Here is a 25,645-nt window from a genome sequence, read left to right on the forward strand (position 1 = left end):
ACATTGAGACGGCACTTTAAGTAACTACTTCTTGTCAAGTCTGGGTGCAGTAGGAAAGAAGAATGTCCACTATTATCTGTAAAGGCTATTAAAATGCTCATCCCTTTCTACAGTGTATCTGACTAAGGCTGGTTTTCTTCATATACTTCAGCAAAAACAATACATTGCAATAGGTCGAATGCAGAAGCTGCCAAGAGATTCCAGCTGCCTATCAAGGAAGACATTAAAGAGGTTTGTAAGAATGCCACACTCTTTTCACTATATATTTTTTGAAAATACAACTTTTTAATTTAAAATATTATGTTTACATGCAATGCATGTATTATTTTAAAATAAGTTAATGAGTAAATTTAAAATTTTCTGTTTAAACTTCTAATTTGAGAATACTAATGGATATAGAACCCACATAGACAAAAGTTGTTTAGATTCTCAACAATTATTGAAAGCATAACAAGGTCCTTAGACCCAAATTGAAAACGACAGACACAGAGAGCATATAGCTTAACCAGAGAATCTTTTTTTATGAGTAAGTTGTGGAACAATATATTTTTCTGATTCTGAAGAAATGAATGTTAATTTTAGAAACTTAATAAATATAAAATACAGAAGGTATAAGGAAGAAAATACAAATCACTTATACAGATCTGACTACTGTAAAACTTTCATAAAGTTCCTTGCAATTTCTTTACATCTTTTTTGTTTGTTTAACATAGTTAGGAGTCTGTGCCCAGTCAAGAAAATATGGGGATATCATGCAAGGTAACGTGTCCACAGATATTGAAAGGTTGAAAAAGCAAAAGGAAGACACTGAAGTAATAGATATATTTGTAAATGCAGGAAGAAGTCACGTCTAGAGCTGGGGGATCAAAAGTGGAGTTAGCAGAGCTTAGGAATTAGAAAAAGCCTTCTCTAGAGCTTAGGTTTAAAAGTGAGGTTAGACCTTAGGGAGAGACCCCTGCACGGCTACTAGGTTTAGATACAAAATGGAAGATGAGAATCAAATCACCTGCTTCATGGGATTACATGAGATAAAAATTTATGAAAATTCTACTTACAAGCAGACAGCACTACACACACCGAATGTAGATAGAACTTTAAGAAGGAAAAATTAAAAACTGCAAATCACAGCAACATAAGGCAGAACGAGGTCAAGATCCCCTTCTTCTTCAGAAAGACAAGGAACTGCCTTGTAGTTAGTCCAGTCCTGATCAACAGGATGAAGAGAGAAACAGGGATACCAGGCTGTAGCTCAGTTCAAATACAGAAAATGTATCCAGTGGAGCCTCTTTTCCCAAGCATCTCTCAGAGCTGCAAGCCCAGTGAATGTTGTTGTAGTGGGACTATGCTACTTCCTCTCACCTTTATTTTGACTATTTCTCTTTGCCTCTCTTTATTTCTCCTCTTTTAAACTTCACTCTTGCTTTTACTTTGGTTTTGTAGGGCCTCCTAGTAACACAAGTATTTCTTTCACTCATTGGATGGTCTAGGGTTGGGGTAATGGGTGGAATAAGGAATTTGCCAATTCCTGCTCTGCTCACCTATCTCCTCCACTCAAAAATAGAAGCTTCATTTACAAAGCCTCTTTCCCTCAGTGACTACAAAGTCTCCAGCTTTAAAAAATTAAAAAATAGCATCCACTTCTGGGAAATATTTAGGAGTCTACTTAATTCCTATGCTAAGAAACAAACAAACCACTAAGCCCTCTCCCCTTTTAAAGAAGAGGAGAGGATGACATTTCCCCTGATTCTTTTTTTTTTTTTGAGACAGAATTTCACTCCTGTCACCCAGGCTGGAGTGCAATGGTGCAATCTCGGCTCACTGCAACTTCCACCACCTCCTAGGTTCAAGCAATTCTCCTGCCTCAGCCTCCTAAGTAGCTGGGATTACAGGCACTTGCCACCATGCCCAGATAATTTTTGTATTTTTAATAGAGACACGGTTTCATCATGTTGGCCAGGCTGGTCTCAAAATTCTAACCTCAGGTGATCCACCCGCCTCGGCCTCCCAAAGTGCTGGTTTCCCCTGATTCTTTAACTCACTTTTTGAAGGCTCAGCTGGCAATGGAGTATAGTGTTTCAGAGAATGCAGTCTAGAGCCAAATTGCCTGGCTTCTTCATGATTTTGAGACCTTGGGCAGGTGACTTACCCTTTTTGTCCCTCTTTCTCTACATACATAATACAGGCACAATATTTATCACCCACCTCATTGGGTTGTTGTGCGGATTAAATAAATTCCTTTATCTGAAGTGCTCAGAATGTGTTCCATGGTGAGTATTTAGTAAACATGAGTTATTATTATTGCTATTATTACTTAAGATTAGGCAATCCTTGTCTCTAATGTATTAATTGAACAATTTGGCTTTGTGTAATTTTATATTTTAGAGAAGCTCACAAAAATTTGTCTTTGGGGAAAGAAAAAGACTCATTAATATGTTATGCATGATGACTTTTTTTTTCAGAAATTTTCATTCCAAAATTAAAAAAAAAACTACATACTTCTACTTTTGCTTCTTTTAAGCCAACAGCACACCAGACAGCTCAGAGCCAGCCATGAGGCCACAGAGGACAGGCAAGCAGCCAGGATGATGGTCGACTTCTCCTTCCTAGTCACAGGCAAGACAGCAAATGGCTTGGATCGAGCTGTAAAATTGACTCCTATGGCGGGGAAAAGAAGATGTTTCAATGGTATGTTAATAAGATGATAACATAATTAAAATATGGTAAAAATAATTACATTCATAATAGTATCTGGGACATAGTAGGTGTTCAATATATATTCATTAAATTTAATAAATCATAAATCCAAGATTTATATTTCTAGAGAATCACAAGATTCCAACAATAACACATAATAGTTATTTCCAATTCTGTCAATTATTGATTGAGAATTCTTCCAATTCTCTCTTTTAATTTTCAGGCCTACCTTCCATGCCAATGCAAAATTTCAGCTTCTTTCACTCATGTTTCACTAATTAGAATAAAAATATTCTCAGCTCCAGAATGTGTGAAATTGCTTGCTCTGATATATGTACCTACTCAATACATGCCATATAACACATCAAAACAGGGGCATAGGGACTCCTGCTGCAGCAACATATTGTCAGAGAGTTATGTTATCTGGAAAACTAGGACTAGAACAATGGCAGATAGAACCGCTGGCCATGAATGATGGGGCAAGATGGCATCCTCCTGTTGAGAGAGTTCAACTCTGTAAGAATTCATCTGAAACTCCTCCCATTTTTGGAGACAGAAAAATTTCTCACCCCATTATTATTTATGAAATGAGGCATAAAATAATCTAAAAAAGAAGGTTACCTATCTGCATAGAAACCCATACATAAATGTTTTTAGCAGCTCTGTACATTGCAAAACCCAGGAACAACCCAAATGTCCTTTAGCAGGGGAATGGATAAACAAACTATGGTTTATCTAGGCAATGGAAAACTACTCAGCCAAAAAAGAAAGAAAGGAAAGAAAAAGGAAAAGAAACAGACACACAATTGATAACCTGTAACAACTAGAATGAGCATAAAAGGCGTTATGCTGGGTAAGGGAAGCCATCTCTGGATGGTACATACTTGTAGGATTCCATTTATATAACATTGTAGAAAAGACAAAACTATAGAGTTAAAGAACAGATCGGTGGTTGCCAAGGATGAATGGTGGAGAAAGGCTACATGTATGTGAGAACAGATTTTTGGGGTGATGAAATGGTCCTTATCCTGACTGTGGGGATGGTTACATGGATCTATACATGTATTTGAATTAATAAAACCACAAACAAAAATGTCAATTTTACAGTACATTCATTTTAAAAATAAATTGTTTGAAAACTTGCCTTTAATTTTGGGGGTGATGAATATATTCATTATTCTAATAATGAGGATGCTTTCATGGGAGTAGGCATTCACCAAAATGTATCAAATGGTATGCTTTAAATATGTTTATCATGTGTCAATCATATCTCAATACAAATAGGTTTATTTAAAAAAAAACTTGTTTACGAACAGTTACAGCCAGCATTTTTAAAGCAGCTCATTCAAAACAAACAAGCAAACTTCAAACTTCTGCTTTCATCCACATAACTCAGGCAAAAAGAGTTTTTATTTTATGTACTCAAGGAAACACCATGTTTTTCTTTGCTGTGCTTTCACTGGGCTGAACCTGACAATTTTACTGGAAGTCACGGTCAGATCTTCAATCTCTTGACTTCTGGCTGACTTGGTCCCAAAGCTACTACAACAAAATCTCCTCTATATACATCATGTATCTGAGCCATATTTGGCTTGTTTGTTATCAATTAATTGCTTTTTATGGGCATCTGAATAAGCTCAATCGGGCCCAGAGATGGGGGAATAGATTTTACTTGGGATTTACAGAAGTAAAAACTAAATTCTTCATACTTTTATCCATTTTTCAATGATTGCTCAGTAATCGTTTACTGGGTCAAGTTGATAAGTGACCAGTTCCCATTCTTAAGACATTTACAAGCTAGCAAATGAAATAAGATACACATAACAAACATTTGTTAAACAAATTAGGATGTGACACATGCCACTAGAATAATGCAAATCAATTGCTTTGGATGTTTATTTTCCATTGATATGATTAGGGAAAGCATCCTGGAGGAGGAAGTATCTGAGGGGACTTTGAAGGCTGTGCAAATACATGAACAAAGACAGAGAGGAGAAAATAGCTATTGATACTTAGGAGACTTATGCAGGAAAATGCTGGAACTTAATGCTAGAAGAATTTGAGACAAATCTGGACGGGCATTAAATATCAGGCAAAAGGCCCTTGAGAACATTCTGAAGGCATGAAGTATCACAGAAGAAAAGATTCTTTTTTATTTTTATATTTTGTTAATAGAGACAGGATCTAGCTCTATCACCCAAACTTGAGTACAATGAGTGGCACAATTATAGCTCACTGTAGCCCTGAACACCTGGGCTCATATGATCCTCCTGCTTCAGCCTGCCAGGTGGTTGGAGCTACAACCATGGGCCACCACGCCTGGCTAATTTTTTGTTAATTTATTGTAGAGATGGGGTATTGCTATGTTGCCCAGGCTAGTCTTGAACTCCTGGTCTCCAGCGATCCTTCAGCCTCAGCCTCCCAGAGTGCCAGAATTACAGGCATGAACCACCCCACCCAGCCTAGGGGGAGATTCTAAACCGAGAAGTGACATGAGCCACATAAAATATAGTCAGTCCATTTTTGTATAGAAAACAAAAATGACAGAGAAGCTAAAGTCAGGGCGACCAGGCAAATTATCTAAATCCAAGGGTGGAGACCACTGGCTCTCAATTATTTTAGCAGCAGAACATTTTTTAAAACTGCAATCTTAAAAATAATCTCAATATATTCACTTATTCATAAACAAATATTTATTTGTAGCTATGATGCACCAGGCTTTTCTACACCCTTGGGATATAATGTCAAACAAAGCAGAATCTCTGTCCCTTTGGAACTTTGGTCTCAATGGAGGACCCAGCACACAGACAGCAGACAAATAAATACATAGATACTATAAAGCCAGGGAGTGATAAGTGCATAAAGAAAATTAAGTGAGTTTATAAGACAGAATGGCTGGAGGTGTGGGGAAGATTGGGGATGGTATAGACTGAGTGATCCAAAAGAGGCCTCTTTGAGGAGGAGATATTTGAGAAGAAATCTGAATGAGCTGAGTGAGCCACGTGACTTTCTGGAGGGAGAATATTCCAACCAAGGAATTGGCAACCACAGGTAGAGTTTCTCTGGCTAAGTGTATGTGTGGTGAAGGTGGGGGGGTGGGGGTTTGTGGGTGATACCTGGTTACATTAATCTCTTCTCAGCAGCAGCCCCTGAGGGCCTCCTGAGAACCCCATGGCACCAAGAAATGGTCATAAAAGCCACAGCCTACACCATGGTAATGATAGTGAATGTGGAAAGGCTGGCTACGAAGTCAGTGCTACAAACTTACAGAAACCCTTATCTCTTGACAGTGTCTCGGGAAGTTTAGAAGTGATAAATGAGCTGGATTTGGTAATATATCAGACTTAAGAGGATTCCATAAATACTTGGGCAGATCTATTTTCTGTATTTCTAAAATAAGAATAATAATTTGTTTTTCTCTCTAAGATATTGGAGAGATGAGGGAAAATAGTGGAAATGATTGCAAATTCTCTGCTTGATTCATGAATGAATGAAACAACAGACCAGGCATGGGGACTCATGCCTGTAATGCCAACATGAGTCCAGGGGTTTAAGACCAGCCTGGACAGCATAGTAAGATCCCATCTCTACCAAAAAATAAAATAAAATAAAATAACTGGGTGTGGTGGCACACATGTCTGTAGTCCCAGCTACTTGGGAGGCTGAGGTAGGAGGATTGCTTGAGCCTGGGAGGTCAAGACTGCAGTGAGCCATGACTGAGCCACTGCACTCCAGCCTGGGTGTTGGGTGACAGATTGAGAGCCTCTCTAAAAATAACAACAACAACAACACACACACACACACACACACACACACACACACACAAAACAACAAAAGAACCAACAATAACATAAAACAATGCTTATCAGACCTATTATTTTGAAGCCTATTAGAAATAAGAAATTTCATTGATTGGCGAAAATGTGTGAATATACGCTGCTTTCCCAAACATTCTAGCACTTGAAATGGATATACTTGGAAACAAGGAGTTACTCTCTGGATGTGTACCATTACTCAGCATGATGTCAACAATGGGTCACAGAAGTGCAGATCTTTAATATTTTTCCTTTCTTTTTATCCTCCATCTATCTTCTCCAAATTTAAAGTTTTATAAATCTCATTCTGAAAGAGTCTCACCTAATAGACTTGATCTTGAAAATTATGAAGAATAATTTAGTGAAAAACACTAAGGGAAAACTTTCCAGATGATTCTTCAGTTAGTTTTTTTTACAGTCTGTAAGTAGAATCTACAATAAAGCAGTAGTCTACTAAGTGTGAACACCAAGACCAGTTCAAAATCACAGGAGTTACCAAGAAGCTTCTGTCTACAATACATTTCGCATTTGGTTTTACAACCTATTCCTTAAAATAAACTTGATAACGTATTTGGTTAGTCTTAATTAATTACTGAGGTAATTAAAGGACAAAGGCCTTTTAAATGTCAGACAAATCTAGAACAAAATATGCATTCCTGCCTGTCGTACCCTTTAAAACATATCCATTCAAAAACTCAAGCTTACGGCACAATCCCTGGGAATTGGGAATCCCACGGTCAAGGACACTACATGTTTGTTATGAACCTGTACTTATGTTAGGACACTTTGACACATAAAGTGTGTGTAAATTGCTCTTTTAACAAGTATTTAAGCAATCATCCTCTGAAGTATAAATGTAACTCTCATGAAAACATACAATGAGCACTTGTCAACAGGTTATTTATCTCATTAATGAAGAAACCAGGAAGAACATGAAACTGGATTAAATAGCATTTAAGAGATAATAATCATATAGCCAGGGAGCAATAATATTATCTGATCTCAGAAGATAGTCTTTTTGTTAAAAAAAAAAAAAAAAATCCAGGCTGGGCATGGTGACTGATGCCTGTAATCCCAGCACTTAGGGAGGCCGAGGCAGGCGAATCATGAGGTCAGGAATTCAAGACCAGCCTGGCCAACATGGTGAAACCTCATTTCTACTAAAAATACAAAAATTAGCCAGGCGTGGTGGTGCATGCCTGTAATCCTAGCAAATCAGGAGGTTGAGGCAGATGAATTGCTTGAACCTGGGAGGTGGAGGTTGCAGTGAGCCGAGATTGTGCCACTGCACTCCAGCCTGCGTGACAGCGTGAGATTCCATCTCAAAAAAAAAAAAAAAAAAAAATCAAAAACTTGGAATTAAAGGAAAAATGATTATGATTACAGATCTTATCAGTGTCATACTGGAACATTTTCAAAAGGCCCGTTGAAAGTTTATTAAGTTCTCTCAAACATACATTTGTTTCACTTACTATTTATTTATTAGGACCCAGACATGTTTATTTGTAGAAGATTGACATGCTGAAACAATTTTTATACAGTTAAGGATGCAAATGATATCTGTAAACATTGTACTACAAGAATTTTGCTTTTATTGCCCTGTATCCATTGCAAACTTATTTCAACATTTCTTCCCTGGCTATATGATCACTATCTCCCAAATGCTCTTTTAATTAGTTTTCTTATCTTCTGCTTTCCTCATTAGTGAGTTAAATAACATGTTGACAAATGATCATTATATATTTTCATGAGAGTCACATTTAATACGCCAAAGGGTGTTTTTTTTTACATGTTTTGTCAAAAAGAACTGGATCGAATATGCAATTTACACACCCCTTATTCTGAAGTGCCAGGATGTTGATGGGTATTGTCCCCATTTGGCAGGGGGTTAAGGACAGGACCCAAAGTTAAAATTTCAACATCCCATGACTCTCTTTCTTATAAGTTAACATTCTCCTATTAATATCTAACCAAATGTCATGTAAGTAAATAAAGGAAGAAAACAAGTAGAACACTGAAAGTAAACTTCATTGTTGAGAAGGAAATGTACATTTGGTTTCTTGCTCACCAGGAGTAACCTGAAGTTTCCATTTCTACATGTGCTCTTTCTTCTCAAGCTTAATGATACGGTCAAGTGAATTTATTTTCTAAACTATGATGACTTCTCATTCATGATAGTAGCTATTCCCACTATAAGGGAGAAAGGATTATCTTCTCAAAAAAAAAACACAAAGAATAAAAGTACACCGTAGAAAATTACCTGGAGGAGAAGTGACAGTAAAAATAAAGTGCCAGTTTGACCCAGAGATCAAGACTGCCAAGTTGTAGAAGCTAACATAACCATCTTGAGTTTCTGCCTGGGTACACCCTACAAAAACCACAAAACAAAAATTAGCTGTTTATTATCTAATCTCGAACAAAGTCTTCATGTCTTCTGTGAAGGCAGACATTTGGACAATAAAGGACAATTTTTTAAACTCAAAGAGGTTGCCTAATCCATCAGGTTCTTCTTAGTCAAGACTTAGAACCAAATGATCCACGACAGAATAATAACAGTTAACATATATTGAAAGCTCCACTATGCCAGACACTGTTCTTTATATACATGATTGCCTACAAACTACACAGCAACCCTATAAAATACGCTATTATCTATATTCTAGCCATTAGGAAATAGGTTCATGAAAGACTAAATTATGTGGTACTGGGGTTACAGCCCAAATCTACCTGATTTCAAAGTTTGCATTCTTAACCACTACAATATATTGGCTATATTATTATTAAATGTATAATATATAAAGGAAGAAATTCTATTATCTTTCTAGGTGGTCCGTTTCTACAGTCTGTCTTTCTTCTATTCAAGTTATCTATAGTTTATGTGGTACCAGAGTTAGGCCAAGAGATCAGGACCACGGCAATCTATCAAATAATGACTGATAAAGCTACTCTGATTTAGCAACTTGAATTGCCTGAGCCTCGGCTTCCCTAACTAAAATGAAAAAAAAAAAAACAAAAAAAACCTTGCATCTTCTAACAGTAGATCATCCATTTATAAAGTGAAAAAAGGCAGCTTAACTCAGTATCACATTCACAATACCATTAATCATCTTTTGACTCCACCATCCCTAAATTATTTTCCTAATTAACAGCTGCTAGACTTTACTCTGGAAATGTCAATATGATTGGCATGGTGGACAAAGGGTTATGAAAGTGGTCTGAAAGTTTATAAATTGGTTTGAGATCTCTAAGGCTGAAACATGTCTTAAAGATATAATGTGCTTAGTGTTAGATTTTTCAATTCAATTGCTTAATCTTTTTGTGAAAACATTGTCTTTCTTCATCAATTTTGCAGAGCTAACTAAAACTTCTTTTTTGAGAAAGATCTTTTGCTTCATCTCTTCTGAGTTCCAAAATAAATAAAATGCCCAGTAAAATGAAAATAAATAAGCCAAGACTCAAATAAATGATAGGCACCCAAGATAAATGCAGTTTATACTCTTTAAAACCTATATGCATCAAAATTATGGTCAATAAACTCTTGCAAACAATGAACTGCAGAGTACAGATGTTCAACATGAAATCATTTGCTGCAGTTTTTCCTTTGACAAACGTCCTTATTGTTCTCATCTTTGGAAGAATACAAAGCAGCATTTAATCGAAATGTGTCCGTAGAGCACAATGAGTTGGCCTCGTAGAACAGCCGCCAAATTGCCTAATGGAAAGTGCTTTAGTTCTAAATGGGTTTGCTTTTGCGTTAAATACCAGCTTGCCTTCGAGATCTCTACAAAGATTCCCATATATATCTATGATATTCTCAGATTTGAAGCATATGTGCCCAAAAGCTGAGGCAGTTGCTGCCAAGTACAGTACATTACTCCAGGGTTCATCATATCTTCAGAATAGCTATGATGACATATACAAATGCAATTGACGGGCTCCCTGATCAACTGTATAAACAGTATACTGGCTGGGGGACTTGGGATGGGGTGGGGTGCTGGGCTCGAGCAACTTTGGAATTGATTACACAACTACCAGGGAATGATGCCTGAATGGGTTTCTGCAAGATAGTTTCTAAAATACCTTTGCAGCCCAAATTATCCCCACAGCTATCCCATTCACTCCTAGGTAGGCACACTATCAAACTGTTATATCGTTAATGTTGAGATGTTATCTTTAAAAGTATTAATGACTTTTTTGTGCAACTATGATCCATAAATGTCAAAGGATATTGAAGACCTGTAAATAATTGTGCTTGAGTATATAAATTCACTTTTTATGATAATAGGTTGTAACCGCCTTTTCACTGAGGAGGGTCTACTAAAGAAAAAAGAATATGAAGTTAAATTGCAGAACAAAAGATTTAGAGGAGATATATAGATATGGTTTTGTTGTTGTTATTTTGTTTTTCTCCAGGAAATACTTATAGTAAGTTAGATAATCCATCCCAAATACTTTTGGTGCATTCTTTCTGAAGTGAAAAAGTAGTATTTCATGATGGCTTCAAGAGAAACTTTCAATCATATAAAATAGGGTATTTTGGTGACATGGGTGTGCTAAAAACAGAAAACTACATGTGATTTCTTCCCTACTTCATGACTCATTCACATAAAAAATGTGTGTATATAAGACACCCTCAAACTAGTCCTTACACATTCCCATTGGATCTCTTAAAAAAAGATAATAGTGACAATACTGATCCAAGTGAGCTAGTTGGCTTGAGTGTGGCTTGGTGTCCATAGAATAAAAGAGTAAATAGTATCTCATCTCACACCAGTTAGAATGGCAAACATTAAAAAGTCAGGAAACAACAGATGCTGGAGAGGATATGGAGAAATAGTAATGCTTTTACCCTGTTGGTGGGAGTGTAAATTAGTTCAACCATTGTGGAAGACAGTGTGGTGATTCCTCAAGGATCTAGAACCAGAAATACCATTTGACTCAGCAATCCCATTACTGTGTATATATCCAAAGGATTATAAATCATGCTACTATAAGGACACATGCACATGTATGTTTACTGCAGCACATTCACAATAGAAAAGACTTGGAATCAACACAAATGCCCATCAATGATAGACTGGATAAAGAAAATGTGGCACATATACACTATGGAATACTATGCAGCCATAAAAAGAATTAATGTCCTTTGCAGAGACATGGATGAAGCTGGAAACCATCATTCTCAGCAAACTAACACAGGAACAGAAAACCAAACAGCATGTTCTCACATGGGAGAAGTGGGAGTTGAACAATGAGAACATATGGGCACAGGGAGGGGAACATCACACACCAGGGCCTGTCAGGGTGTGGAACATCACACACCAGGGCCTGTCAGGGTGTGGGGAGCAAGGGGAGAGATAGCATTAGGAGAAATACCTAATGTAGATGACGGACTGATGGGTGCAGCAAACCACCATGGCACATATATACCTGTGTAACAAACCTGCATGTTCTGCACATGTATCCCAAAATTTAAAGTATAATTTTAAAAAAGTAAATCGACGATAGATGATAGATGATAGATAGATGATAGATAGATAGATAGATAGATAGATAGATAGATAGATAGATAGATAGATAAAGAGTAAATAGTTTCATGCCTCATTCACTTTGCATGGCCACAACATGATTCTAAGCTGGTCGAGCATGACATCCTTAAGGTTACTGAAAGAAAAAATAATGAAAGATGAGGTGCAATAAATGTCAGGACAAAGTAAAATATAAAGTCTCAGGAAGGTATGATATAGGAGAAGGTATGGAGACTAGGTAAGGAATGAAGTATGAGTAAGGTACTGGGTACAAATAATGTGCAAAGTGTGGCAAGGTACAGAATACGAGTACGTAAGATATGGACTATGGGTTAGAAATGAAGCGTGAGTAAGGGTCTGGAGAATGTGTAAAGTATGTGTACTCAGTAAGGTACAGACAATGGGTAAGGTATGGAGTGTGAATAAGGCAGGAGTATGTGTAAGTTATGGAACATGGGTAAGGCATAGAATATGAGTAAGGTACTGGGCATGGTAATGTATGAAGTATGGCAAGGTATGGGGTATAAGTAAGGGATGGGCCAGGTACGGTGGCCCACGCCTGTAATCCCAACACTTTGGGAGGCCAATACGGGCGGATCACCTGAGGTCAGGAGTTTGAGACCAGCTTGGCCAACATGGGAAAACCCCATCTCTACTAAACACAGAAAAATTAGCCAGGCATGGTGGTGGGCACCTGTAATCTCAGCTACTCAGTAGGCTAAGACAGGAGAATTGCTTGAACCCAGGAGGCAGAGGTTGCAGTGAGCCGAGATCACATCACTGCCTGAAAAATACATTTTGGACAACACAAAACCAACAGAAATGCCTTACCTGATTCATGAGGTGCACAGGAAATTGGATAAGCTGACTTTTGCTTTGTTTTGTTTTGTTTTGTTTTGTTTTGTTTTGTTTTGAGATGGAGTCTCATTCTGTCACCAGGCTGGAATGCAGTGGGCGATCTTGGCTCACTGCAACCTCCACCACCCAGGTTCAAGCAATTATCCTGCCTCAGCCTCCCGAGTAGCTGGGACTACGGGCACATGCCATCATACCTGGCTAATTTTTGTATTTTTAGTACAGACGGAGTTTCACCATGTTGGCCAAGATGGTCTTGATCTCTTGACCTTGTGATCTGCCCACCTTGGCCTCCCAAAGTGCTGGGATTACAGGCGTGAGCCACCGAGCCCAGCCAATAAACTGAATTTTTAAAGAGCGGTAAACACATCCTCAAATTTGCATAAGAATGGAGATATTTGGCCAATTATAAAAAGGTACATACACACCATATCAATTTATAATTTTCAGTGATTTATTGGTATGAAACTTCCTTTCAATATGTTACTGGCAAATCTCAAAGGACGCTTCATTATCATTACGATACTAACTGTATTAAAAACCAGTGCTTGAAATCACACTTCTAGAAAGAAGGATTTGCAAAAGTTAACAAGATTTTCTACTTATTCCCCTATTAAATATGCAAATATCATGGTAATAATAGATAATTGTGCTTAAAACAACCGTTTCTTTTTAATTTTTACCGGTACTGATAGATATCTCTTTGTATAGTACGTATATTTTGAAAACATTATTTTCTTTTTTCTTTTTTTCTTGAGACAGAGTCTTGCTCTGTCACCCAGGCTAGAGGGCAGTGGCGCCATCTTGGCTCACCGCAACCTCTGCCTCCTGGGTTCAAGTGATACTCGTGCCTCAGCTTCCCAAGTAGATGGGATTACAGGTGCATGCCCACCATGCCCAGCTAATTTTTGTATTTTTAGTAGAGACGGGGTTTCACCATGTTGGCCAGGCTGGTCTCAAATGCCTGACCTCAAGTGATACAGCCGCCTTAGCCTCCCAAAGTGCTGGATTACAGGCACGAGCCACCGTTCCCAGCCTGAAAACATTATTTTCAAATCACATTTGAAATCACAAAGAATTTATAAATTATTTCTCATCTAAAATAGCAACACAATATTTAGTGCAGAGATTTGCTTGAATCCTAGCTCTTGGTCAGAATTATTCAACAATTCTGAATTCAAGGAGTCAAGATAAACCCATTGGCTCTATTCTTTTATTGGGACCCTGTAAGGATTTTTGAAAACTGTCTGACATAGAAGTTGTGGGGAAGGGAGTGAATGCTTTCCTTTCTGAGGATATTTTCCATCTACCTTAAAAATCATTTTTACTCCATTTGAATTCTTGGGACACTTTTTAAATTTTCTCATTGAAACTAGTGGGAGAGATTAAAGAAATTTAACAGATTCACTTTTTCAGACTATTGTAATCTCCAGCTCCCTATCCAAATATAGGAGATGATTTTTAAACGTTCCACTGAACCCTTCTATTCTAGGTTATATCAAGTTGACATAAAATGAATTTCTCTTCACCTCAAGGTGAAGCCCAGAATTGGACTGTGATATTGTGCATGATTGGGACTCCCTCCGATGAGAAGGAAATACACAATCCTACCCATAAGCAGAGGAAGAATTTCAAGGTGCTGTGATGATTGTGAGGCCCCCTGTGCAGAGAGGAAACCCCTGTGCATGAAGAGTTTGAGGCTGTCAGGCAAGATCTGTGTGTTGGGAGACTGACTGCACACAATAGGGAGAAGGCTCCTGGTAGGAAGCATGATTAATAATTTATGGGTTATGCTGGAGGGAGGCAGGTAAGAAGAAAAAAAAATTCCTGTGACACCCAGAACACAAACTATATTAATTGTAAAACACAACCTCTTGCTCTTACTGCCCTAAAACTGAAATCAAAAGGGCCTGCGTCTTAATTTGGCTCCACAGCCAGGTTGTACTTACCTTTTCGTGTTTCTCATCATAAAAACTCTTGCTTTTTGCTCCCAATCCAGTCTTCCCCATTTCAGTAAATAACACCAATATCCACCCAATATAACAAGATCAACACCTAAAAGTTATCCTTAAGTCCTTGTTTTCTTTACTCCCAGTAGATTCTGCTGATTCAACTTCTAAAGACATTCTGAATCAATCCAGTTGTGATCTCCACCATCTCTTGCCTCGCCTTTTGCAATCACTTCCCAACTGTCTCGGGAGGTTCACTCTTGCCATTCTCCAATCCACCCTCCACAGAGCAGAGTGGTCCTCTAAACATGCGAGTCAGACCTTGAAACTGGCCTGCTTAAACCCTCCAATGGCTCCGCATCTCACTGACAGTGCAGCCCAAACTCCTCACCGTGGTCCCCAAAGTCCTCTTGACTGTCTGGCTCCAGCACCTCTCTCACTTTTCCTCTTTCCTTGATCTCCCTTAGTCATGAGGCTCCTTTGCCTTAATTCTGTTTCTCAAACACATTCTCCTTAACATATTTTCTGTGGATAACATATTGTACTGTTTTACAACATAAAAACACAATGATTGAACTATTTCGTAATAAATTAACATGTGCCTCTTTGAGTAGGTTGTATTTCAATGGTTTTGTGTGTGAGAGGGTTAAGTAGGAATTTAGAACTCAGAAACTATTCTTCCCATAAAAATCATGTTATATCTGCTTGCTTCTCTCTGGACCAGGCCCTAAAATGCACATTCTTGGGTCCTTCTGCAGAATATGTTGCCAAACTATCTTGGGCCTAGTAGAAATATGCATTTTAAATAGATTTTCATATAAACAAGCTTCAAGGAAAGTAAGTGGAGCTGGAAGTGGTGCCGGGATAGAACGGGAAGGCAAAAGAGGGTAGACAAAGATAAAAAGGAGAAAAACTAGCTGAGGGCTGCTATGGGTCAGGTGCTTTTGCATTTATCAACACATTTATTCTTCATACCACTGAAAGCAAGTCTTTCAATTTCCCCACAGAAATCATATTGTACTTGGTAAATTGTTCCCTGGCCCAGTCCATGATACTATACCAAACAAGGGTGTGTCATGGGGGCACTGAGTGGACTGTAGAAAACCTAGGATTTGACACTCACCCAAAGATGCCATGCACTTTTCCTTAAACTACCCTAAGGATATGGATATGTTGAAAACATTGCTTTATTGTGAAAGGGAAGGGAGAGAAAAAGTGGTGACTTTAGGATTTGCTGCCAGCCTAATCTTCCTTTTCACAGATACTGATACTGTAGATTAGGGATGAAGGAGTTTCCTTCCAAATTACTGAAGAAATTCAGTATTACCAATTTTGCTATGAATTCTCAATGGGTGCAAACATTTTCTGTGCAGATAAAGTGGTAACAGACATCTGAAATTTACAGATACTTTACCTACCTTTTAGCACTGAGTCTGATGCTCCTTCCAGGGAAGCTGAAATTGTCCATGGCTCTGAAGGAGGTCCCAGGGACTCCACTCTTCGATTCTAGAAATGAGAATAGGAGGAGGGAGGAAGAAAAAGTTGGATTCAGAAGATAATTTTGTGAAGTTAGAAAAGATGGTTCAGATATATGCTTTTATAAAGTACATATTCAGTAGAAATAAAGGAAAGAAAGTGATAAGTAAATGTTGTCTTTCTCATGTTAAGAATATATCAGAATTAACTTATTGTAAGAAGAGTGAGGAAATTATTGCAAGACAAGTTGGGGCAGGACAGTGAGGAGAGGAAAGGAAAACTATGTTTATAGAAAAGAATGGTACTATGTGCTGAAGGTTCACAAGAAAGGAAAGGTAAAGAGAAGAAAACAGGAGAGAGCTGGGTGAGTGCCAGACCACATCAAAGTTGACAGATTTCCAAGTGTGGACCTCAGTGCCACAGATTTCTCTCTGCAAACATGTCAGGGGACGCATTTATAAACAGAAGAAAGCCAATTCAACAATCATGGTCACTGTGAATTTTGTAAATACTGAAAAGATAAAATAGAATCAGGACACAAAGCCTGAAATTAGAATTAGGCACAGAAACTTCTTGTTTTACTTAATCACATATAAAAGAGATTATTTTAAAAAACCATAAAACTGTAATGTATCTATAATGTCACAAGTTCCTTCGTTAGCATGTGAAAAACTTCTTCAGATATAGATCCACTTCTTTGTGAAGGCTAGATTTCAGAGAAGATGTGACAGACCTACTTCCAGAATTTGGTTGGGGAGGAAAAGTATCAGAATTTTATTTTTACCCTTGATCAAATTCTGAATTTTCAGAGAAAATAGAAGGCAGGCAGGCTGTGAAGTGGAAGGAAAATGTGAAAGTAGTGAGAAGCTCTAAGTGCAACAAATTGCACACACTGGGCACTCTGTAAATGTGTATCAATGATGACACACTCTAAAAGATAGGCTGAATGCTGCATGCTACTTAGCTCTAAAGGCAGATTGTTACCTGTGAAAAGTTACCTGCTCATCCAAAAATACCAATTGTGGCTGCACTGGAAGCTCATTTCCCACTTCTCCATCTGAAGGCTGGACTACGATGGAAAGTGCATAGGGCCGAATATATATCAAGTTCCCAGTTTTAAAACTGCTTGTATTTCTGGCAGATATCAAAACAGACAAAATACATCCTTAGGATTACGCATATCCCTATGGTAGCAATTTTCCACAATCCATTATTACCAGTGAAAATATTCGCATTTTCCTGTGTTTCTAGAAAATAATACATTGTGTAGTGAACATGGCTTTATAGCAAAGGTTAATTATGTATGTATTTGATATGTTTTCTTAGCTATAATGAAAATGGGCTGGGGGTAGGGAAAATCATAAATTACGAGTGTATATTTTTATCATCATTTATTAAAATCAGCCAAAAACTAAAAGCCTCAGTGAAAATTAGCCTCAGACTAATATAGATAATAATAATAAAAGCCTCAGACTAAAATGAGAGGACACAGACACGTCCAATTATAAGCTATTAAATCAGCTTTCCAAATAATGCCCGGATTTGTGGGTGTGTTCCAATTCTGTGATATAAATACTACCACCATAGCTAATTCTGAGATGACAAGATAATATCACTGAGCAGAGCTGAGAAGAGATGCCCAACAGCAAACTCCAGTACACCACTGTTTTACACAGAATAGTTCATTTAATCTTCACAACAAACCATATTTATATTTTCCGAGTGTGCTTGTACTAAATGGATTCAATAACTATTAATAGCATTAATGAATGAATTTACTTCAATTGCATGAAGCATCTGAGGAGAATAATACTTAGAATTGATATTTACTGAGCACATACTGTATACCAAGTTCCATGATAAAGTGTTCATGTATAAATTCATTGCATCTTTAAAATGACACCATGTGCTAGGTACTCTTATTTATATAGGAAGAAACTGAGGTCCAAAAAGGCTTAAATAACTCGCCAAAGGTCCTACAAATAGTAAGTGTTGACCAAGATCTAGAGTGGTTAACCAATGACCTATATTGCTTCTTAGTTCCTTTGAACATATTAAGTGCTGACATGACTTAGCAACTAAATGGAGCACATAGAAAATAGTCATATAATTCATGACAGTGTAAAACATATTTCACTCAGAGTTTTGGTATTTTTGATGACAGAGCCTGCTTCATTAAAATAAAATTATACACCTATTGTCCCATTAAGCCTATTGTGTATTACGTATCATAGGCATGCAACAGATGTTTGGCAACTAAATGGAGACACTTGGACATCACATATCATATATGGGACCCTGACATAGAGCATCCCTTGGTGACTTATCCTCAATAGCCTAGGCCAGGTCTCATGAAGCATTTATTTATTTATTTATTTATTTATTTATTTATTTATTTATTTATTTATTTATTTATTTATTTATTGTTAAAGTAGCCTACTTTGCTTTCTCCATTTAATGTTTGTAAGTTAACTATTCTATTTCCTAACTACCTCCCCTTCTCTACCTGAGGAGGAAAGAATAAAGTATTTATTTAACGTGGAGGGTGCATGTCAGGAAAAAGTGAAGATTTGTTCTGAAAGAGGAAATAGTGGAAGAGGAAATACAATGGATCACTAAACATGAAGTTTCCATTGGAAGCAATTTTCTTCTCCCCTGGGAATCCTTGGAAATGTGGGCAGAGTGCAAATATGTGGTCCTAAGAAGCTCTTTAGTCATCTACCCGCGAAGACCCTGGCTTTTTGGCTGGAATCACTCCCTGGGAATTCAACACACACTAGCCCCATCATCAATTCTTAGTTTGTTTAGCCTGAGTGGCTAGGGCTCCTTTCCTTTTTTAAAGGGAACAATTTAAACAAGATTTTTAAAATCCATGCTATTAATTCTATCCTTCTGTGGGTTCCAGGTTATTAGAAAATTCTAATGTTGTTATCAGATCCTATTTCTCCCCTAACCTTTTCCTTAAATTCTTTCTGATAGGGGCTAGGATGCAGGCAAGCAGTCTGGGTTAAAGAGACTGAAAGACCCCATCAAAGATTCTCACATAAGTACATTGACGTCTAGAGATGAAGGGAGGGAAACCAACTGCCTGAACACCCACAAAAAGGCCCATTCCTGACACACTTTAAAGTTTATTGTGAGCAAACATCTCTTGTTAAATGTAAACAGCATCTCACCGGAGGTCACAGACTTGCTGCTGCAGCATATCCCAAGGTAATACCACTTTAAGCTCCACATAAACTCTTAAGCAGTTTCTATCCTAAAACCTGACCGTAGGTGGTACAGTTTTTTACGATATGTTATAATAGTGCAATAAATCTGTTAGCTTAAAATCGAATCTCCGTGGCCTTTTAAAGAAATCATCATTAAATGCAGGGTCCTGTTAATGATGCCATCGAAGTGAAATTGTTTAATCTGCTAAGGGGGTGAAAGGTCACCAAATGAATTTTTTATAATACATCAACTTGACACGCAATAGGGAAAACTGTAATAGATAAAAGCAAAGGAAAAGGGCACTGTCTTCTTCTGATAGGTCAATAGCAGCCAAGAGAGTCACTCATCCACTTTCCTTTCACGATGGGGCTCCTTTTGCATTTAATATGGACACCCAATTAATACCTCAGCACCACAGACAACCTCATTTTAGGTGACTTATAGCAATTTCTCCCCCTTCCCTGAAATGAAAGTGATCACAATACATCATAGCATTGTGCGAATTAACGTTAATTGATTCAAGTTACCAAGCAATGATGGGCCACTTATATAATCTAGGCGTTATTGGGTGCTAGAAGGGATGGAGGGAAGATTAGATTCCAGTGTCCGTTGCTGTGACGACGGGAGTCACCTGATGCCTTGTTAGACAGTTGTAAGGTTCTATTGCTGGCCCCAGTGGGGTCGTCAGTAAACTGGAGTGATGTCCAAACATCATTACATGCTGCTCCAATATTAAAGCAAAGGGATTAGCAACTTATTGCAAGCAACCTGGATTTGTCATTGTGCTGTCGTTATCCAATTTCCAACTGCTAATGTGACTGTAGCCTGCAGGCAGAAGGACCTACAGCCAAACTTTAAAAAATGGGGGAGAAAAGTTCCCTCCATTCATCCCAGTTTTTACCATTATTTAATAGCTTCCAATACACAGTTAGGTATGTGAAAGATTTTTTTTTTTCTGCAGTGCTTAAATGCAGGCTAAAGGAGAAAAGTCGAGAAAATACAGAAATTTCCCAATTAAGAGATCACTCCTATTCATGTCATTATTCTTGCTTTTCGATTTCACCAGATCTGAAATGTTTACCCTGTAGAAGACGGAATTATTTCTATTTGCATGGAAAACTCAGAAAGCAAGTAAGTTTTATTAGTGAAAACTGGCTCTCAACAAGACCTACTGTGGTGGAGTGAGGTGAAGTTGGGGTGGAAATTAGAGATACTCTCTTCAACCTTCTTCTCAAAGCTACTAAGCCGAGTTCCTATAAAAAGTCTCATGTTTTGATTGAATGCTTCATGATGTCCTGAGCATTTTTTATCTCTCTTGTTTTAAATAGGCTAGATAAGACCAAATATTCTATATGTGCCACAAGGGGACTTGAAATATAAAATGATTTTGGAAAATTTTGTACCCAGAAAGAAAAAAGTAAATTCTTTAGCCAATTTTAAAGAATTCTAAAATATATATATTATGTTAATATATATAGGGAAAATACAAATATAATATCAACAAATTTCTATATAGTTAACAAATACACGTTAACCCTTCTACCATGTACAAACATTGTTCAAGGCACCGTGAGATATGCAAAGACATAGAACACTATGATCTCTCTCCCTCAAGAATAACCTTCTGTATATTTTGTATGACAAGAATGACTTTTCTGGTTATCCTTCTGAGTTGATAGATACAATTTTCTTACCTTTCATGGTCCTGATGCTCCCTATTAAGCCTATCTAGGCTTCCTTAGCAAATAGCCAATTCCTAAGAGGGAAGAAATGTCTTATGATCTGACGGTTTTTTTCTGGCACTGTGGTCTAGTAGTTCCAAGCCTGGCATGTTGTAAGCACCCAGTACATGTTGCTATAGTAACACTTGCCAAATGAGTACCCATTATGCATGCCCTCTGTTCTTAGGTCACTAATTGCCTCTGAAAAACTACCACTCATCTTTGCCTTCAACTTCACATTCTGGGGCACTCCTCAAGCAGTGTGCTTACTTCTATTCTGTGATACGTCTGATTAAACTCTTGTGATTCCATAGAGTTATTCATTTAAAAATGAGATTCCAGTAACCTTAGGTATAACTTGCAGTGGATCAGAAGTATATAAACACACAGAATAAACACGGTACATCTTCCAACAATTCAGAGGACAAATACACCTCTTAGGAGTTGCCTAGCTGTTAAGTAAGCCAGATGGGTTTAACAGGGCATAAGGACAATGAAAGATAAGTGAAATCAATTATAAGCAAAAATCAGGGGACAAAAATCTAAGTATTTTAATTGGTAAATCATTTAAAACAATATTTTATAATAAATCTAGCATGAGTATTTTATCTAGGAGAATGAAAACTCTGCATTTTTAAAGACCGTATGCAAAATAATCAAATTTTCTTGTTTAGCCTAGGGAGCTGTAGCAGTCATAAGTCTGTCCAGAAAAACAGAAATCACTCAAGGTCTTTCTAATGGAAGAGATTTAATTGAAGATACTGGTTGCACAGGAGTTTTAGAATAATAGAAAAGTAAAACAGGCTACGTTTCACTGTATGTGATATATCGAATGATAATTTACTGTGATTTACAATGTGCATAGGCACACTTGAGAATATAATCATAAGTCGAAACTTTGATCACCTAATAAATTTTATAAAGATTAACATTTTATACTCAAGTTAATGTTACGAAAAACTGGATTAATGGCTAAGCAGCTTCATAGAGAATTAATGATTTATTTGTAATAGATACGGAATAAGATTTAGTATAACATCTTCTCATTAAATAGTTGAATAAATGTTGTTTTTCATATCCATTAATTTTCAAATCTCTAGATTCTTATAGGGACCACATGATATTTTGAACATAATAGCTGTTTGGTTAACATTGCGGAATAAAAAACATTGACATGTAAGCTTTCAAGAGTCTATTATATTTACCTATGAGTTCACCATGTGTACAAATAATTCTTAATTGATTTTAAGTTAGTGTCTTCTGATTTTGGAATTAGAACTTTTCTGGATATGGATATGCCAACAGCAACAATAGATTACAATTAGCATCCTTTTCACAGAAAAATAGCAGAAAAAATACAAACTGCAGGACAAGAATTAAAGATTTAGTGGTCCGGCACCATTCAGTATAAGAAAAATAGTACCCAAGGGCATCACAGCAAAAACAGGATTGTGAAGTAAATGATAGATTTAATGATGACCATGAATCGTCATAACAAATGTGAACAGTCTACATTATTTCCCATTTAATAAGCCTGGGTATTATGTAATCTTTGTCTTTTTTTTAACGTTTAAGAGTTGAAGACTTTTAAAAATGCTTGTTATTAACGGAACAATTTTTAATTGTATGGAAAGCTTGCTTACATAGAACATCTCACTTTCCCACAAAGCCACACATATGAAATAAGATTACAATAATTTTGCCATTGACCCAATTAAACAAAGTAGTGAATTTGTACTGTAGTGAAAAGAAGAAATGATGTAAAGACACTCTTCAATGGCAAAGTTGTGGTTTTTGTCATGGGGAAGAAAAGAGACAAAATGGCAATATAGGAATCTCTTCTAGGATGAACATGCTGCCGGTCTGGAAAAGAACATACTTTCTTGCTGATAGAAAGATTCGACTCTTTCATGCTCCAAACAGCTGTCTTCTAGAAAGCAGGTGCCCAGGATACATAAAGAGGAGAAGACGCAGAAGAGAAAATGTTAAAGGTGACTGAATGCCAAAAGACTTGTATAATTTTTTGGCTTTCCTGGTTTTCTTCTCTGTTCCAAAGCAACCTGACAGGGTGCTCCTTATGCAGAATGGGAGAACTTAAAAAGCTACTAATATGATAAGTATATACACATTGCACACACCCAGACACACTCTCCCACAGTGTCATGCTCACCCTCACGGTAACTGTTTTCATAGCACAAAATTCATGCCAATGTCACAAACAAAGAGCTTTATCTGATATGGCATATTACTTTCTATTGCTGTATAATAAATTACCACAGTCAGTGGCTTACAGTAACACAAACGTGTTATCTCCAGGGAGTGGGCCAGGAGTCCAGACAGGCTTGGCTGGGTTTACTGAAGAGTTCACTTCCAAACAGGTTGTTGGAAGAGTGCATTTCCTATGACCACAGAATTGAGGTCCCTGCAAAATCACAATGAGATACCAACTCATGCCAGTCAGAAAGGCAATTATTAAAAAGTCGGGAAACAACAGATGCTGGTGAGCCTGTGGAGAAACAGGAACACTTTTACACTGCTGGTAGGAGTGTAAATTAGTTCAACCATTGTGGAAGACAGTGTGGCGATTCCTCAAGGATCTAGAAGAAGAAATACCATTTGACTCAGCAATCCCACTACTGGGGATATACCCAAAGGATTATAAATCATTCTACTATAAAGACACATGCACACATATGTTTATTGCAGCACTATTCACAATAGCAAAGACTTGGAACCAATCCAAATGCCCATCAATGATAGACTGGATAAAGAAAATGTGGCACGTATACACCGTGGAGTACTATGCAGTCATAAAAAAGAATCAGCTCATGTCTTTTGCGGGGACATGGACAAAGCTGGAAGCCATCATTCTCAGCAAACTAACACAGGAACAGAAAACCAAACACCGCATGTTCTCACTCATAAGTGGGAGTTGAATAAAGACAATACATGGACACAATGAGGGGAACATCACACACTGGGGCCTGTTGAGGGGTGGGGAACAAGGGAAGGGAGAGCATTAAGACAAATACCTAATGCATGTGGGGCTGAAAACCTAGATGGCGGGTTGATAGGTGCAGCAAACCACCATGCCACATGCAGGAAGACAACAAATGACAACAGAGGTCAACAAAGTTTTGGAAGTTGGAAAACATGGTGATGGAAACTTAGCTAAGCAGATGATGCTTGAATCCAGATGCCTCTAGAGGAGGAGAAAGACCAGAAGAGGCCAGTTCACTGTGTATCATTTACTTTAAAAGTAGATGGCTACTCTGTTTCTTCCCGCAAAACAGAGTTGGTAGCTTGTAGCTTTTCTTTCTTTCTTTTTTTTTTTTTTTTTTTTTTTTTTTTTGTTTTTGAGACAGTATCTGGCTCTGTCACCCAGGCTGGTGTGTAGTGGCACAATCTCAGCTCATTGCAACCTCCCCCTCCCAGGCTAAAACAATCCTCCCACCTCAGCCTTCCAAGTAGCTGGGACTACAGGCATGCACCATCACATCCAGCTAATTTTTGTGTTTTTGTAGAGACAGGGTTTCACCATGTTGCCCAGGCCGGTCTCAAACTCCTGGGCTCAACCTATCCACCTACCTCCACCTCCCAAAGTGCTGAGATTACAGGTGTGAGCCATCACACCTGGCCCAAAGTTGTCAGCTTTTGAAAGTAGCTAGTACTCTCTTAGAAAAATGTGTCCAGTATGGCCTGAATTTGTTGAAATGCATATAAGCTCATTAAATTAACAAGAGCAAACCACTGGAGAACATCCTTGGTACTTTTCCATGAAAGAACTGCATTCCTAGACTCATTTCTGCTGGCTTAAGGTCAGTTCATCGGTTCGTCAATAGCTCTCCAGTGAGTTCAATGGAAGACCCAACTGACTGTGATAAAAGCTGAAAGAAACAAGGCTGGCTCTGGAGCCTGTGTCGGGCTTTAGGGTTTTGTTTTGGTTTGGTTTGGTTTTTTATCATACTGTGCAACACTGGGAAACATGAGAAACCTTGCTAATTCTCACTGAATGCCATAGGATATGGCATTTCTCGTTTGGGAGAGATTTGTTCAGATATACTTAAGAAGCAGCCCTTCCTTATCTTCAGAAGATTTACTCTGCCTTATGTCTAGAAAATGTCTTTTAAAATACTAAAGAAAAAGAGAGAGAGATAGGGGGATAGAACACATTCCAACACAAAATCAATGCTGTATTATACACTTTCAACTGTTTCTTATTAAATCAGAAATAACAGAGTCAAAAGTAAAAAAACATGACGGCTATGACAAATGCTGGGTGAAAATAAAGGTGATCTTTTCTCTGAAGCTGTTTCACTTCCTCATGATAGAATGGCATGCCCCACATATATGTGTGTATATACCTAATCTTGTGCTGCATCCACTCTCTGCTG

General features: G+C 37.7%; 1 protein-coding gene across 1 annotated transcript in view; it reads right to left on the bottom strand.

Moving 5' to 3' along the window:
* The window catches only part of PKHD1 (PKHD1 ciliary IPT domain containing fibrocystin/polyductin), a 482,509-nt gene that overhangs the window by 11,377 nt on the left and 445,487 nt on the right, over positions 1–25,645 (bottom strand). Inside the window, exons 61-64 of the mRNA XM_032141123.2 lie at positions 17,316–17,451; positions 16,260–16,347; positions 8,770–8,877; positions 2,497–2,655 (exon numbers count right to left, since the gene is read on the bottom strand). Coding sequence (XP_031997014.1) covers positions 2,497–2,655; positions 8,770–8,877; positions 16,260–16,347; positions 17,316–17,451 — 491 coding nt within the window. The remainder of the gene's footprint in view (positions 1–2,496; positions 2,656–8,769; positions 8,878–16,259; positions 16,348–17,315; positions 17,452–25,645) is intronic.

The sequence above is a fragment of the Hylobates moloch genome, unplaced genomic scaffold (assembly GCF_009828535.3).
Source record: "Hylobates moloch isolate HMO894 unplaced genomic scaffold, HMol_V3 SCAFFOLD_20, whole genome shotgun sequence".
Lineage (NCBI taxonomy): Eukaryota > Metazoa > Chordata > Mammalia > Primates > Hylobatidae > Hylobates > Hylobates moloch.